At 38.3% G+C, this 18,892-nt stretch overlaps 1 protein-coding gene across 1 annotated transcript in view; it reads right to left on the reverse strand.

Moving 5' to 3' along the window:
* Positions 1 to 18,892, reverse strand: part of LOC133347154 (neurexin-1-like) — a 281,972-nt gene that overhangs the window by 121,228 nt on the left and 141,852 nt on the right. Inside the window, 5 exon segments of the mRNA XM_061559187.1 lie at positions 3,156 to 3,275; positions 5,166 to 5,339; positions 7,696 to 7,886; positions 8,591 to 8,972; positions 10,829 to 10,948. Coding sequence (XP_061415171.1) covers positions 3,156 to 3,275; positions 5,166 to 5,339; positions 7,696 to 7,886; positions 8,591 to 8,972; positions 10,829 to 10,948 — 987 coding nt within the window.

Below are 18,892 nucleotides of genomic sequence, written 5' to 3' on the forward strand. Positions count from 1 at the left end.
CGCGATTAGTTTTATTCGTATTGTGTCAAATTATAAATTTAAGTTTAGCCTGCAAGAAGTCATGGCACACAGTTTTAATCAAGGTTCAAGATGATATTGTTTCACCAGCGGAGAACTCTAGAGATAGGATGAGCCTCATTTTCAAGCAGCACCTGAGTTGTGGTCATAATGGAACTGGATGTTGTTACAGATACTGCATATCACATGTCTTTCACACGAGTAAGGTGAAGGAAACGCTGCCTCAAAATGATTTGTCTAGAAAGTAGGCTTTTGTTGAGAGATGGCAGATTAAGTGAATGGCATTTTTTATAATTGAGTTCATTGTGTAGCCATCTGTGGGGAAACTATACAATAAAATGCGTATTGTAGTGTTCCAAAAAAGCATGTATAGCTTATAGTATACATATCAATATGTGGATTATCAGGTTTGTCCATGACACCCCGCAATTTATTATACAGGAAGGGATTTTTTAAATTCCATTGTGTCCCACCAGTCTACAGATTTCCCTTGTTCACCATTTGTGAGATGTGTATTTGGATAAATAACACGAGGGAAAGAGGTGGATCTAGTGAGCCATAGGGAGAGGGCTCAGTAATGGAGTTGAATGCACAAATGGGGTTTAAACTTCTCGATAATCGAATCGCGTACAAATGTTGTATCAAGACATTGTCTACCATATGAATGCAGATTTTAGGTCTAAGAAGAATATACATTTTTAATGTAACAAGGCCTAGTGTGTGTTGATTTAATGGTGACATACACACACTCCAAGAAATATGGTGGTATGGCCAATAAATACGGACCACTAGGAACTCCTAGGAAAATAGCTGTCAACAAGTGCATTGCGCACAATGCCACATAAATGCACAATGTCTCATGCCATTTATAATAGCTGACCATCTGAAATTTAATCATTTATTCCCATCATATACTGCCATAAAAAGCTATTCAGATGTTTTTTTTATTCCAAGTTAAAAATAAAAAAGCAAGGGACAAGTCCTTACTAACAACTACTATGATTTTTCATTTCTGGAGGGGTTGCCCCCCCCCCTACCTGAAAATCCTGGCTCCGCCATTGGATAGTTGTCAGGCTTTATTTATTACGGGTCAGCCCACTACGACTGTTAATTCACTTCACCAGTTAAAGCCCACTGTATTATTTAGCACCTTTTCAGGGGTGACCTGGCCACACTTGATAGCTCGTCATGTAATCTCAACGCATGTTTCTCAACCCAGAAAAAAATCCGAGTGATCAGGAGGAGAGATCACACGAACTCCAAACATACAGGCATAGGCATGGCTGGGATCAAAGCCACAACCTCCTCCATACCAGGCAAGGGGAGATAACATCTCGCTACGGTGGAGCCTCAGAAAACGTTTGTGACATCGAATTAATAACTAATATTTCAGCCTCTGTGGCAACATATCATATTTGGCGCGTACTTTCTCGTAATTTTTTTTATTCACAAAAATTACCATGCGTAATGTGAGATCATGTGGATGCAAATAAATGCTTTCTAAACCAATATGAACAATATGAGTTACGAATCTCGTATGGTGGGTCAGAATGTGAAATCACGTGACAAGTTGAGAAAAGCAGCGAGAGACATTTTAAATAAATCGAGGACATTTTTTTGTATGGAATTTTAGACTGATGATTAATGATTATTATGACTACAATGTACCCAGGAACGCCTCACTTACTAAATACTTTTTTCAGGAGGGTCCTGCAAAGGAGTTGATAGTAATTGTTGAAATTTGGAAAATGTTGATCATGGCACTTGGCACACAGTGGCCTGCTCGTCTTTAAATTACATCACGTCCACTGTGAAGCACATGGCACGTATTTTACGGTTAATACACCCAACTTATTAACCAAGGAAACCTGTCAGATTTGAACGCAATGTCACGTAGGCATACAATAAAATAAATCACGACGTTTCGGGTGCTCTCCCACCTGATGACGGACGCTTGTGTTGCGCCCGAAACGTCGTTATTTATTTTATTTTATGCCTACGTGACTTTACCGAAAGAACCAAAGAGTATGGATTCCTGCAGTCACGAAAGCTTCAAATCTAGATTGCTTGAGAGATATTATGATCGGCACATATGTGCAGAGTTCAAATTAACAAGATGAATATATGAAACACCCATACTGCTTATCCCACAAACAAATTATTCCGTGGAGAAGAACTATAAGTAAGAAGCTTTGTTCCTGATTTCACGATATCGTGTTGTTTTGGATACCTTCGCACTAAAATGTATGAATCCATAACATGTATTACATCATGTCAGAATAATATCTGATTTGTAATGACTAGTTGATTACACATAATCCTTGATGTTCAAATCACAGATGGGTTTCCCCCCCCCCCTCATATATCGAATAATAATGATATGCCAAATATTAACAATATACATGCTATATGTGATGTGCATTTCATATATATATGCAGTCCATTTTGGTTATAAAAAATGTAGATGACTATATTGCTTGATGGTATTTACTTACATATACTCTAGTGCAACATGTACTGTAATGTTGAAAGATAATGTTTTCTGGAAACTTGTTATAAAGAACTAAACTATTCTTCTTAATCCCTCTCAAAATAATCATGTACATCTTGTGAGTATATCAAGTAATGCACTTACCTGTACACTTACCTACAGTAGGTGGCAAAGTCAACACAGTCGTGCAATAAACATGCATACAGTATATGTGCATATACAGAGGTTGCTGGTTAAAATGTATTTGAGGCCTGCCTTTTAGCTTTCAAGGTTTAAAGACCTGGATGACTTTTTAGGTGATTTTTGTTTTAGACATGAGCACAATCCCTAAGCAGATGGCTGTTTCACTGCATGCATTCTTCTAATATTTTAGGACATTAAATTTTATAAAAGGATTTTTTTCTTCACATATAAGCTGCCGTGCCAGGTGTACATTTTATGACAATGGGCTATGATCTTCGCGACACTGCCAAATTTCCAAGCGGCCACATGACCCCTCCAGGTCTCGGAACAGATTGGGTTATTGTGAGCGGGAGGATTGCATAGGAGGCCGGGGTGCATGCCAAACTGGCGGCAGGAGTTGAGCGCACAGCGACGGGCCTGCGTGATTTGGCCAGGTAGTATCGAGGAGCATGCTCATACTCACGGTCATTGCAGAAGGCACCACTGTAGGATGTCATGGTACAATCGCAGGTGAAGCTATCCCACTGCTGCACACACTGGCCCTGATTAGCACACGAGTCCTCTTGGCAGGTGGTGCTAGGACCTGAGCCAGGGAGACAGCAGGAAAGGCTTCTAGGAGCAGAATGCATTGTGCATTAACCAGCTGCAAAGCAACACTAATTGGCTCTGGCCAATCAAAGTCAATGATAGTCCAGTTTTTTTTTTCTCTTCCTACAAAAATTCGTTTCATCACCCAACAGCAAAAATGAAAACCTCATTTGTGAGTTACTGGGTATAATTTTACACGCAACAGAAATCCAACTTAATTTGTGGATGCAAATGTTTGCTCAGCAAACATGGTCCATAAGTGGATATGTGGGCGATCTAAATTAACAGGGAATGATGATAATGTAAGAAAGTATTGAGGAAAAAAGCATAAAACATTTATACAGTGTTACAAAGAGGTTAAGTACATCATCCTAAAATATAACTTCTGGCATTTAATATCAAAGCATGAACTTACAGAACTACTTTAACCCACTGCCACTACATTTGCATTAGCATTTATTTTTAAAATCTCAGTGCTATACCTTTCATGTGTGCTTTCAACTCAGCTTTGTCAGCAAAACAAATGAAGGGGAAAAAGAAAAGAAGCAGAAGAACATGTTTACATGATCAGAGTAATCAGATGAATCACAGACATGGGCCACCCATGGCATTCACAATGATATGCACCATTATCATACACGGAACATGACAAAAGACAGCACTGCGTCTGAATAAAGAAAAAGTGAATTGTGAAATATGAATAAAATATGCAACATAACTAGACTGCAGTGTAATTATAAAAATTTTTTATCAGAAATAAAGTGAGTTTATAAGTCAAGAGACACACAATGTTTTCCAATTAAAATAAAGACTGCCGAGATTAATTATGTATGACAACTTTAGTTTTAAAATACATGTTCTCCAGCATGTGCTAGCAATGACGAAAATAATATCTGTAATTAAGTATTCCATTAGCGTCGAGGCAAAGTGGAAGAATACAATGATGTGAAAGCACCAGTTAACAATAGTATTGCAGAATAATTCCATGCAAATAGTTGATACATTATTTACCAGTAACAGTCATTCTAAAGCATTGTAACAATAAGGTTTTACCGTGACTGTGACCAATTTTTTAAAATTAATTTATTTGCCTTCTTGGTTCTTTCGGTAAAGTCACGTAGAAGGGAAGTAATAAAATGATAAAAATAAAACTTAATAAGAGAATTCTCACGACGTTTCGGCCACAACGTTTCGGCCAAAACGTCACGAGAATTATTTTGTTTTATTTTTATTTTTTATTACTTCCCTTCTACGTGACTTTACCGAAAGAACCAAGAAGATGAATCCCTGCAGTCACGAAAACTTTAAATCGAAATTTAATTTATTTGCATCATTGCTCACACGTGTGTACATCCACTGTACTTATTTTGGTTTGTATCATTGTTCACACTGTACAGCTCTGTTTTCTTGAGCAAGAAAATAAAACACATGCAATTACACTATGAGACCTCCTTTACCAGTGGCAAAATATAGTAGTAGGTTTTTACCCTTTAAACTGGTACAAAACTGACACCTTTATACAAGGCATCATGATGACGCCTTTTGGCGTCATCTGGTCCAACACCATGTGAGACTAGGCTCTAAGGAAAGCTGTCTCTCTGGGTGTGGACCAATCAACTTCAAGGACAGTGCATATCATTACCATTATCAGAGTTGTTTCTTTTTGTTTGCATTTTGACTGCTTGTGTTGCGGTTATTGCAAACATGATGCCTTGTATAAAGGTGTCAGTTTTGTACCAGTTTAAAGGGTAAAAACCTACTACTACATGCAATTACACCAACAACAACTGCAACAAAAACGCCCCACCACTGGTGCGTAACTCGGCTAGTATTTCAAAGTACACAAAACAATGTATACGGCATGTGCACGCCAGGTGGGGGATACCTTCACAGCCACGCTCGATGGAGCCCATGCGGTAGAGGGCTTCATCAATCATGTCTGGGAGGCGGCCGTTGAGGTCCAGAGATGCCAGGCAGCCCTGGAATCCCTCACGGGAGCCCACCAGCTTGGGAAGGTTGCTGTACTCTATCTTGGACAGCCCTCCGATGTAGAGCTCTCCTGCGGGTGACAACATTGTTACGGGAAATAATTTTGTGGCGGCCGACGCTTGCCTCGGGCGCTGGTGTACAAATGCTCTTGAAGAGAGGCATTGCATGGAATGTTGCAATTGTTTTTTTTAAAGGCCACAGTTTTATTGACGAATGTGAAATAAAATGAGCCAATTTGTCATATGCCAGTGTTCAATGGCAACATGTTGGGTTGTACAGATCTTGGCTGTGGGTGATATTTAAATATAGACACGTGAGCTGCATTGCTAGTTAATTCAATAAAATATCTTGTCAATGAATCTGGACCTTAAAGTGTAGCCTGTACAGTGATGTACATAATGCTCTGGGGCTGATTTCATAAAAAAACTGGAATACAAAATGCCTTAAGCTTCCCGTTTCAATCAATGCAATGCAGGGATATGTTCGCTCCACGTGCTTTGTGCGACTGGCCAATGGTGATATACTGGCACCTCACCGAGACGTGGAAACGTTATTAACTTGTACATAACAAACAATTGTGATGTAAAGTGATGAGAAAACTAGAATGTGAATTTGTCTAAAATCATTCACAAATGACTGGTATCAACATGGGACCTCCTTCGCCAGTGTCAAAATATAATTGTCTTTGTACTGTTCGCCTTTTGGCGTCCTCTGGCCTAACGCTGTTTGAGACTGGGCTCTAAAGAAAGCTGTCTATGGTGTGGACCAATCAGTTTCAAAGACAATGCAGAAACTGTCAGACCATATATATTTTTGGTATTTTAACCACAAGTATCTGTGGTTAATGCAGACATGATTCCTTGCAAAAAGGTTTCAATTTGCTGTTTTAACATCTTAACACCTGTTTTGTTGCCAGAAAAAAGGGGAAAACCTATTCTTATGACTGGTATCAAGTTTATGCTTCAGAGCAATTATATAGAATAGTTTATTAAAATTAACACAAACATGTATCTTTACTGCCACCGTGAGGGAAGTAATATCTTGATATTTGGGTTAACTGGCCTTCTTAAGTCTGTGATTTATTATTATTATTTAATTTAATTTAAGTGTGGCCAGTACTGGATATAAGGCTCAAATAAATGTTCTACTTAGAAAAGCATGGTTGGCTATGTAAGGCGCGAAAGAAGTTCAACGTACATACATACTAACATCTTGCTCCGATGTATATATTTTGTTTGCAAATCAGCTTTCTCGTTTCCTTATCAAGATACATCGATATTGTTTGGAAATTAAATTCTATCCAGAAATCGCTATCAACGTTTCTCCTGCCATCAGGTGGAGTACCAGCGTCCTCTAGTGGCAAACACGACACACTACACCAACTTCAGTCTAAAAATAAACTATTAAATAAAACAAATATTTTACCAGGTCAGGCCCACTGAGCGACATAGCTCTTTTTCAGAAGCGACCTGGCCACAAATAATAGCTCAACGAAGCTGGCTTATTATGTGGAAATGTATAGCAGCCAAATAGTTTAAAGCATTTTTCTAAACGTTGAGGGAAAAACTGGAGGACCCGGAGAAAAATCCGCACGACCACAGGGAGAATATGCAAACTCTAAATATACAGCAGCAGGCGTCAAGGTCGGGATCGAACCCACGACCACCCTGTATACCAGGCGAGGTAGTTAACATCCCTCCACCCTGGCACCCAGAGCGATAACCACTAAAGAATCGACAATAGAGAGCTGTTGGTGCTTCCGTGGTGTAATAGTTAGCACATCAGACTTGCGATGCAGATGTCCCAGTTCCATCCCCTGTCGAAGCAATTGTAGTGACATGGGACGTCACTACTGTGTCGGCCCGTACGAGGCCTGGGGGGTCACGTGGTGGAGGGACCCAGACCTCCCGTGAGGACGATTTAAGAAACTCGTCCATGTAAACAATGGATGAGTTTCTTAAATCTCCACCACCCCCAGTTGCCTGACCCCCGTATCCCCCTAGCAGCATAAATGGGCCAACCCAGTGATGTAAATTCTCAAATGATGGGCAGCTCATGAGTAGTGGGTACTTCAATCTCTTCCAAAACATTTAGGTCAGTGTGGAAGAGTAGGCCAAATACCATTTGGGAGTGCTTTCCGCCACGTTCGCCACAATTTGACTCCACTTACCCATGAATACATTTTGCAGATAATGGAAAAAATATGTTCACATATAACAGGAGATGAGCACTTTCTTCCAGCTTCAAACTGCTATTGGTGTTAAGTTTGTTGCCCTTCCGCTGCACGTCTAATTAGCACATTTGGCTACGTACAGCGCAAAAAAGTTCAGCATACATACATACATTAGCGGACCTTATAGGTTCCGCAGGTAATAGGAGTCACAGGTAATAAGGGGCACAGAGAGGAGCCACTCGACTGTATTTACCTTTAAGGTCCAGATTCTTGGCTCCATTCACGTTCAGGGTGCTCGACTTGGAGTCCACCTTCAAGGTGTGCACATTGTTGAGCTCTCTGGCGATGATCACGTTGTGCCACTGGTTGTCGTTGAGCACTTTCTTCGAGCTGTCCTTGATGAGGTTCTGCCCATTCCCCAAATCGAACACGTAGTGGATGTGCCTGAAAAATAATCAAACATGTGCAGCGCTCATAAATATCAAGGTTATACGGCAATTGTTGTAAATAAAATATAATGCAGCGATTTTGCGCATGTTCTGCTCAGAAACATTTTGAGAACATTTTTAATGTCGGAAGTTGTAATATCAATGCACTGTAATATCAAACTTATATGGAGGAGGGTTTTTTTTATACTGCTACATCCTGTTCTCACAATAGTTTAAAACCCCTGAGCGTGCATATTATATATGGGCAGTTGCACAATTTCGCACATACATTTCAGACATTTTACAGATGTGGATATTCATTACCATAATCATTAAGTGGCTTCTTTATTTGGGCGTGGGAAATCAACCAATTAGGGCTGTAATTCAGTGTGACGATGGTGAATTTAGTTTTGTGTCTGTGCCACACCATTGAATTATTCCATCAGCTATATATGTACTTAAAAAAAACCTTAGATAATTAACTTGAAAAATTCCACTCATGTGTTTTATAAAAATAATTGTCAAATATTGATGGCGAGTTTCATAATTTGAGGAACTGTCCATAGATATACATGAGCAAATTTGTTCATAGTTATCTAAACAGTGATTTATATATTCATAGCTTGTGCGTTGCTTAGCACAGGCACGAAAGGTTCAAATTGCCAAGTAGCCTGGCAAAAGAAAAACCCCACGCTATTGAAGACAACAGTAGAGACGTACCCTTTCACGAGCTCCACCGCGATGAAGTCACTGCCGTCTCCGCTGTTGAAGAGTATGAGGCCCTCGGGCGACGTGGTCTTGAACTGGAAGAAGAGGTGCATGGTGGTGTAGGCTTGCAGAGTGGGCAGTGTGAGGAAGCTGACTTTGGTCTTGAAAGTGATGGGGTCAGCAATGATGTTTCGCATGCCAAAGCGAGCATTCAGCTCGCAGTAGTCGATGTCGCCATTCTTGCATTGGTCGATGTATCCCATGCGGTTAAAGTTCACGTTCTGCAGGTGGCCGATGAAGTTGGAGGGCACCACGGAGGTGTAGCGCCGCTCTGTCATGATGCCCGTCTCGATGTTGTGGAACTCCAGCCGCGTGTGATCCCCGATCATTTGACCTTTGCAGATAAAGGGACGCAGTCCTGTTTTTTCCACCAATAACTTCGTGGGTTACAGCTACATAAACCCAAGTATTTAGTGAAATTATAGTTATGAAACATGAATCATATGACTTTTATACTCATTATTATTAATATAAAAATGGAGCACTGATTGACCTCTCTGCCTATAACAATTTGATGTCATGGCCAGCTGTTGACCAAAATCATTAGATGCTATTCTAACTGTACTGTGCACTGAATCGACACGATGATCAGCAAATATACTTTCGCTGCTAAACACAGCCCCAGAGAATTGCGAACAGTAGATAAGTGACCTGCCATGTACATCATACCTACTCTAATCACCCAGGAATGTCTGTCATTCAGGCTCGTGACGTCACTCCATATCGACCAGCCCCAACTCATGAATATTCATGAGCAGGTGACATCCTCCAAATGGACCCCCCCCTCATTAATAATCATGAGCATGTGACGCCTGCTCCCCCCTCCTCGGCGTCAACTCACAACCCTCACTACAAAGACAGAACCCTCACGTCACGCGATCTCCGTAACGCTATTGAGACATCAAAGTAAAAAGGACATCATGATGAACAAGGGATTATAACCTTTAAATGAAATAGGTCTGTGTCACCGCGCCCTTACAAACTGCACACGAATTGATGCAGTGAATATCACGTCGCGGTCTGCTTTTCACTCGCAAGTTTCAGATTCACTGCAATACAGCCGTCCTTGGACGGGCAAAAGGCTAGTCTCATATGTTCAGAAATGCAGATGCCATAGTCCCTTCTGCACAGGGCACAAACCTCGAGAACATAATCACAGCTGACATAACTTCATCGGAACCATATATCTGTAACTGGAGCCTGCGACCAAATTCTTCCAAAACCACCACAAATGCTTTCCACTTGAACAGTCATGCAGCAGATGCTACCCTTAATGGTTACTTGTGGTAGCCCAGTGCATTATGACCCCACTTCAATATATCTCGGGGTTTTCAAGGATAGAAGCCTGGCCTTCAAACCTCACATACAACAGATCTGTGAAAATATCAAATCAAGATTCACCCTGCTACAGAATCTTTTCAGGAATGACCTGGGGGCACCTCAGCTGATGTGCTGAAAATTGCCACTCTCTCACTAATCTACTCAGTGGCACAGTCACTGTGCTCCAGCCTGATCCGAGAGCTCGTATACAACACTGCTAGATGCACAATGAACGCAATGCACATCATAACCAGAACACTGAAACCAACACCAGTCCCCAGGCTCTGTTCTGGCGAACAATCAATCACCAAATATCTACACAGAGATTCAAATTGTAAGGGAGATTATACGTTTTCTTACCAAGGACAACCTGCCCATCAACAATGTACATCCCTGCTCACTCAAAACCCGATCCCCCTTCTGGGAACTCACTTGTTATCATATAATCTCGCCCAGATCAGGAAGAACGCTGGCGAACAAAGTGAAACAATGTACATGTCCAGAAAATAAAACCTCGTTTGAGATCCAAACATTGCACCTCCTGACTTTGACACTCCTCAAAGACATTCGTAAATCATCAATTGCATCAGAACATCTAGAGACCAATGTGCACATCCACTTCATGAAAGGACAACTAAAGGCAAGCCACAGTTGTGCAACTGTGATCACGCAGCCCAAACTAAGGACCATTTAGTAGTCTGCGCTTATTCGTGGCTAGCAGACGTCGACATTGGCATTCAGCTCCTGGACATAGTTCTGCCATTAGCAAGCATAGAATGCAAATGTCGCCAATAAAAACGGTTCACAAAATGTAAATTTTTCCATAGCAATTAAACTTGTTTTAAAATAATAAACCAAATGACAGCTTACCTTCCGTCGCGATCCCATCCACAATTAGTTTGAGGCTCTTCCCACGGCGAGTGACATGCACTGTGTGCCACTCATTATCGTTGAGGTTCTTGCCAACGTAGAGGGTCTCCGGTCCCTTGCCTATGGAACAATAATTCTAGTCAGCGTTAGCCACTGACTCTCACATTCCACCTATCATTTCTGGAACACAAAATGTATGTTCTTGTTATTGCGTATGTGTGTGGAATACAACACACTTGTAGACATATGATTCGTGTATAAGTTACATGTAACGAATGCATGTGCTGGATGAAACGACTTTTTCCACCAGTTTCCAGAGAAAAAAAAGACATCTATAAAAACATAGCTATGATGGATGTGTTTTCCACCAAACACTGTATTGGCAATAAATGCACTTTTCACCAACACAGGAATTGGGCCCATAACGTGTGCATGCTAATGTTTATTAAACTGCTAGAAAGAAACACCACTCAATAAAAAAGATGGCATATTGTTTTTGGAATACAATGTTACCTGCCAATTTATTTTTCTAACTGTAGCTTTGTTTAATTTTACTGATAATAATCTTACCAATGTACTGCACGTCTTTATTGATACAAATGTAGAAGCGCATCTTAAACAATTAGTACTGTATCGTAATAACGATGGCCGTAAAAAAACACAATGTCATAACAAACATTATGCTGATCATGTTGAATTATTGTGCAATTGCAACGTGCTCGAAACTATTCACTCCTTGGAGATTTTATTTTATCAATAATCATTTAATATGACAATGCCTATACTGAATTAGCAAATGTGCATGGGATGAAATACCGTATATTCATCGGCATGTCTGATTTGTGAAATGTCACAAGTGGCTTTTAGTGGCTTATATTCTGACAGAGCTGGAAAGTAATCTATTAATTTGTACTACTCTGTATTCTAGTAAGTTAGACTATAAATATTCAAGAGTTGTTTTAAGCCAGCAATCTTTTATTTTAACAAATGTATGAATTGGTAACTGTAGGAATATTAGACATTCAACATCCTGACATCCCAGTAAGCTTCAGATTAATATTTATTTTTGACACGTCACTGCAGTAAACAGAAAAAAACATCTTCAAGGACAAAAATATTTGTAATTTCACTTACTGTAATTCGTCATCATCTGTAAAGAGTGCCATCTAGTGGATTGGTTAGACATTGAAAATAACTTGGTCGTTCATAATTATCAGTGCATGGTCATTTGCCCCGACCATTTGAAATAAATGTAGAACTCAATATAAATTGAAGTCGAGAATTCGTCTTTCAATTTAACAGCCCTTTTGTCAATTCACTGCTGGCTCGGTGGCTCAGCAATAGAGCGAGAGGCTCACAATCGGAATGTTGCAAGTTTCAATCCTGGTCAGGGGTTAACGCAGCCTAATCTCTCCAGGGTCGATAAAATAGGTACCACTTCGTGGGGATGTAGTCTTGATAGGCTCGTCCCCGCCATAGGAATGTGGAATTCCTGCCACTGTTTCAGAGCTGTAAGTGGGAGATGCTCATTTGAGCCGGAAATCACTTGGATATTTGACAGCTCGAGGAAGACTTCTCAACATTTTTGGCTGGCCTATAAATTAGTTTATCCAATATATAATTTGGATATTTTTGTAAATGCATTAAACTTGGTAAAAAAAACATGAGTACGACAAAATATGAATATCTCACGAACTAACCTTCTTACAAACCACCCTGACAATCTGCACAAGAGATACTGTATCATTTACATTTTCTACCCTTTTGAAATGTATTCTGCTTTTGGCCTTAGATATGTATAATGCTTAATTATTTATATCGCGTAATTTGTTGCTTAATTATAAAAAAAAATACGACCAACAATGATATGGCTTGCACACTTGTTAAAAATGATTTATACTCTATGCACATGAATGTCTCTTTGAGGCTACCAACAATTAAACACAGACCTGCTCCTTAAATACAGTATGGAGTTGTATCTTTTTTGCTTATGTTTAAAAATATGTTTATTTTTGTATCATGACAAGCTTAAGTATTATGGCAAGCACAGCTATGCATTAGGTCGTAATTCCACAACCATCTTAAATTCGACGTTTAAAATAGGGTAACAACTTCAAAGAAAATGGCAAAACAATTTATGTTAGATTACATCACTATAATTAGGATGTAAATAAAAAAACATAATTTAAATTTTGGCTGGAGGACATGATTTGTGAGTTGGTGGTATAAGGCCATTTAATGCATGGTAAAATAAGTTTCCACCGTGTTTAATTTCATTACATTGAGTCACCACTGGTTCGAATGGAGTAACATTTAGGGCAAAATTCATTGCAAAAGAAGACTGCATTTCTACTCTTCCACTTCTTCATGTTTAAATGGCTTTCTTGACCTTTCTGTTATTATTGTAAGCGTTCGGGCTGTTTAGAATGCACGGGAGAGTTTGCATCTCAGGCAGCATGTTGTTCAACCTCAAAGCGAATACTACATCTTTGATATGTGAAGGTAAACCTTCTCATAAAAAAATACAAATGTACTTCTCTGAAGAAAAAAACTGCTTTAGAGCACAACAACATAAGAGTACTGCTTACAAAGTATTTTATTTATTTAAGGAAAAATATGCTTGAGATAGTTCATGAAACAGTTTTTCTTCCAGTGACAATGCAAATGTAATAATGCTGACATTGCCGCAGAATGTTTGCTATTTAGTCCATACTGTCAAGCTGGTATATGATTCGTGTAGGAAATATTACTGTGAGGTTTTAGACCAAATGGTTGACAGATGCCAAAATAAAGGACAATAAAAAATCTAATCGTTCCTCTTCGGCCAATAAAAAAAACACAATCCTCACAATAATTTATGAACATATGGCACCTTGGCCTCTATGTATATATTTCGTTCGTAAATTCTTTCACCTTTTTGAAAAATCAATATACTCTATGCATATGTTTGAACATTATTATGATTCGACAAATGTTATCATTTTAAGAGCAGAATTAGCTCGGTTATTGTCATAAAATATTATAACTTTAATATAAACCATATCTATTTCCAAGTATAATATTTAAAAAAATTCCTGACCCATGGTATATATTTTGTTCTGTTATTTTATGATGATGAAATACATTTGCAGGTGAGTTGTAGCTTGAGAACTGGTGCACTATCACGTTTCTTCCATCAAATTCATTTCCAGTATCCAAGGACAAAATTTCAGACATCTTCAACGGGTCACTGCACTAGGTCAGTCTCTACAAAATCCACTCAAGCTGAAATGAATTACTTACTGTGCCTTTTCTTGCAAAATAAAAAAAGTCAAACCGTTGAAATGGGCTTTCATGTGGTTTAATAAAATATGGCACAATTGATTTCAGAAGGTTAATGGTAATGTTTCATGGTATATTATCCAACAAACCTTCCAAGAAACAAGCACATACTAGCAGGGGTATTTAACTAGGCTTTAACAGTACAATTCGTATATATAAAACAAGTTAAGAATTAATTGTATTATCAAAGTACTGTATGGCAATGGGACCCTTTTGCTAGTATCAAGATAGTGAAATTAAAAAAGGCTTTAATTTAAAGCATTTACCTTTCAGTCTTTTTAGAGTAAAGCATTTTTAATCATTAAAACTACCATATAATTACAGGAGTCCTTTCTAAATAATATATTGCAAGCACAATTTATTCTGTATTTCAGAAAGAAACTGATTTTTTTATTGTTATGGTAATGAGTATTTGTAATGTAGATAAATTATGTATAATTGGTTTTGTTATTAATACTAAAATACTTTAATATTTCGAATAACTTAACCTTTTCCTAGTTCTGCTGGTTTAGTACATGGGAAAAATTGTATCTTTATTTTTTGTACAAGTTAAATAATCTCTATTTTGGTGTTAAACTGCAATTCAATACGAATTATATAGTTTTTTTCCTAGATTAATTCAATTAAAATATTCATTACATCCAACCACCTAGTATTAATGCTTCTAAATATTAATGTGTTTATTTTACACAGCCAGGAGTAGGTTTTTTTTATATTTAGTTCTATTTACTGAACGACCAAATTGACTATCATACATTAACGGCTCTAGCTGTTGTTATTTTTTGTGGTAGAATTTACCAAACACGTAAATTCCTCTGATTGAGGGCGAATGCTACTCCAGATACGATAACTGCTCCACGGATTTTGCATTGGTTTTAAAACCCTTCACCTTTGTCACACTAATACCCATCCAAATTATAATGAAAGCTCAGAAGTTTCCACTGTTTCTATTTTTCTGAAATGCCGTTAGCAATCCAATAAGGCCGGGATATCTCAAATATCAGTGTCAGGTGTAAAATCCGAATACAGTACCGTATACCATACTCAGTAAATATTAAACCACGTACTATGTGGATGTTACTTTGATGCAAATTAAATGTTGAGTAAATAAATCATAATTCCAAGAGAATAATTTACAAGTTGTAGCAGCCGAGGATGACCACAAGGTGGCGGACGCGTCACGTTCACTGGAAAGCCGATTGACCCAAATGTCAATGACGACAGCTTCTCTGGCAATAACGGCCCCGAGCGCAAATTAACAACGCCGAATAAATGAGAATAAGACTTGTTTGACGTCACCTAATCGCTTTCGGCAACAAAGGATCTCGCAGCATATTGAAAACGGCGTTGAGTAAGACTCATGCCCTCGCTTGAATACAAAGGGGAAGCGAACCACGCTGTGTCGCAGAAAAAAAAGATTTATTGGAAGCTCACAAAATGGAGTCCCATAAATGTACATTATATTTAAATCTTGACTTAAAGCTGTCGTGACTGCAGGAATTCATATTATTTGGGTCTTTCGGTTAAGTCACGTAGATGGACCTTACCCAAAGACCCAAAGAATTGCCATTATATTTGTGTCAGTTGATACACATTTCTGATATTAGCTTCACATTAAACATTTGTATCGGAGACTTCACAATTTGTTTATGTATACTGCAGCTATCCTTATAAATGGTAAACTGTCTATGTCTTACTGTGTCTCAGTATCTGTGGTTATGTCCATGTCTCTGTCTCCCTGTGTGTGTCTCTATTTCTATGTGGAGTCTTGATGTCCCATTCTCCACAGGGGCACAATTAGTGTTGAGATGGCCACAGGCTTGCACAGACATTCCCAGGGGGCCACAATTGCACATCCCTTGCCTCGACAAAGTCTATATACGAGAGATGTGTTCCAAATTTTCGGATTAATAAAAAAATCAAGCCTTAGATATGAAATGTCAGATGATTCAGAGTAATCTGAAAAGTGATGTTACTTTTACAGCATCGCATCTTTTTCCCACCACGGGACATCATGTTTGATATGTTACATCACTTTTCCTTAATAAAAAAATACATTTACATGAAAAAATTGTGTTTACCTATATGAATTTACGTACAAACATAGATTCAGTGATTCATATTTTTTTATAATGAAATAATGAAATGTATTAATTGTAGCGCATGCATAATACAAGCTATTGCAATTAAATACATTTTCATTTTTAAAAAACCCGACCTGAATATAATAAATTGAGCCTAAAAGTCCAAAATAAAATTAGAGGCTGATTTCCTGTGTTGAATTATGAATCTCATCACCTGCTACCTCTCGATTATGCACTCGATGTATTAATTTTGATCGGCTACTAGCATATCACTGGCTGCTTGCCTTACAATGCATGTACATATGGCATGGCACATCCATTTATCTCCAATCCTTTCATGGATAGAGAAAAATAAGAGGGTAGAGATATATTTTCCTTTACTTACAGTGACAGTAAAACACGTGTTTACATTTGTAATTGTTAGTTGGCCAGTTATTGATCATGTGAACAAGTTTACAGCTCAGCAGTCGTTTAACACGTTTTTTTTTTAAGAAATCGACATCATCTTATATGTGCATAGAAAACTTCGTGTAAATTTAATGTAATTAAGTAAATTTAAGGTTGACCCCAAACCAAGACCTGAACTCGCAAACCTTCCCAATTGCTATTCGAACGTTGTAATCACAGCACTACCCTGGCTAAAAACTAAAAATAGAGGGTCAAAGTTAAATCATAATTGGGCAGGCTCTTTTTGATAAAAAAAAACAAAGTTGTTATATATGTATTTAAGCATTTGGAGAATTGTACGCTTATGCTCATTTACTACCGCAAAAATAAGGGCGTGATTATTGCGTGCAAGTAAAAGAAAAAACGATTTTAAAACCCCATCTTGAAATCTAATTTTTATATTGTTTATAATCATCATGTGTGTATGCAGTGCTTGACATGAATAAAGCAAATCCATTGGAGTTTAAGACATTATATAAAGGGACAATTTATGTCACACATGACAGATACTCGCTTCCCTGCAGCACATCTCGAAGGACGTCAGAAGCTATTCATTAAAATGTAAAAAAAATGGCCAGTGTTATGGTACAAAGCATCTTGGTCCCTAACAAAGATACCTGTTCATGCAACAAATCTATGCCTGCTCAACCCGTACCCTGCAGGATTTAAATCGATCAGTATTCGTTTATCTCAGGCATGCAGGGTGGAGATCATTGGCAGCGCGTGTCCTCAGGCCTGTCAGAATGTCAGTTAAGAAGTGTGTTGCCTTCATTAGTTTTCCTTTGGCAATGCAGTTCTTGTTGGACCATGGCACACAATCTCCCACAAGGAATCTGAATCGCATTATATCTCATAAAACTAAGTAGTCAATATTCAGGGGACAATGAGAGTGCTATAATCCAGTTTAAATTATCGCTGTTTGCTGGCTTGCTTAGTTTCAGATTTTGATGCAAATCATTGGGATGCCTCTTTTTATATAATAACACCATGAAGCAGTCTACTGCTGACATGCAATATTCATTTATGAAGTTATATTTTAGTTGTTAACTTACTTATTTTATCAGAGTACACTGTGATATTTTTTTTATAGAGAAAAACTTTTTTGTTTACAATAACCAATTGCTTTTTTGGTATTTGAACTATTTAAATGTTATTTCGATATTTATTTTATTAATGTGAAATGCATTCTAATTGCTTTTGTAGAGTATCAGCTAACATATATATGAGTAACATTAAATATGTAATCTGTATAATGTCTTGTGAGAAATATTTGTAATTGACTGAGAAAACATATTGTATAATTCCAGCCTATTTTCCTAGAAAATAGCGGTCAAATAAATATATTTAAGCCACAAGTCCTGCTGTGTTATAACAATTACACCTCAAGATTGCAGTGTTCTTGTGGGATTTCATCTGAAATTACCTGCCAAATTTTTGTGTTAATTCTAACACATTCTAGGTGCGAAAAGTCAGCTGTATTCATTAGTACACTCTGATTGTTGAAGCTACAATGGATGTGATAATTACAATACAAACAGGCAGGTGTTCTTTTACTATCAATTTACATGTTGTGTTTAGAAATAAGATTAAACATGTAGTGGATTATTATCAGCTTCGACTATGCTCCAATATCCTTCTGCCAAAGCTGTTAGAAAAATGATTCATTCGGGGTAAATAAAATGCATTTTTTCGGAATGGTTTAAATCCAGAAGTTACATGCAGGTTAAATTATTCAGGTAGCGTATGCCATTGAATGTAGAAGTGGTCAAATGAAGGTGTCTTTCTCTGTGTGTTTAGCATGCTGCGCTATTAACCTGGCAACACAGGTTCGATCCCTGCTCACAGTCAACAGAGGTAACGATTATCTGAACCCGTAATGATTAATCCTAGGTTGACTCATCCTCAAATCAGTGCCTGGTGTCGTGTGTAAACATCGCCACAAGGGAGACAAAGGTGGCCGGGCATTGTGCCGGCCACCAACCCTCTCGTGTGCCATGTCGGCCTTCATAGGTGCTCGCTTACAGCACTTTCCCCAAAAGTCTGTGAAGGCTATGAGGGGGATCTTTTACTTTGTGTCTGTCTCTCTCTCTGTGTGTGTGTCTGTCTCTCTGTGTCTCTGTCTCTTCATTTGCGGCTGCAAGTGTATACCCCCTGTCTCTCCTAGTCTCCATACTATAGATGTGTTTGGAAGAAAACAAATCAGGCCCAGAAA

This window comes from Lethenteron reissneri, chromosome 25 (genome assembly GCF_015708825.2).
Source record: "Lethenteron reissneri isolate LAM-NWPU_2019-01 chromosome 25, ASM1570882v1, whole genome shotgun sequence".
NCBI classification, from domain to species: Eukaryota; Metazoa; Chordata; class Hyperoartia; order Petromyzontiformes; family Petromyzontidae; genus Lethenteron; species Lethenteron reissneri.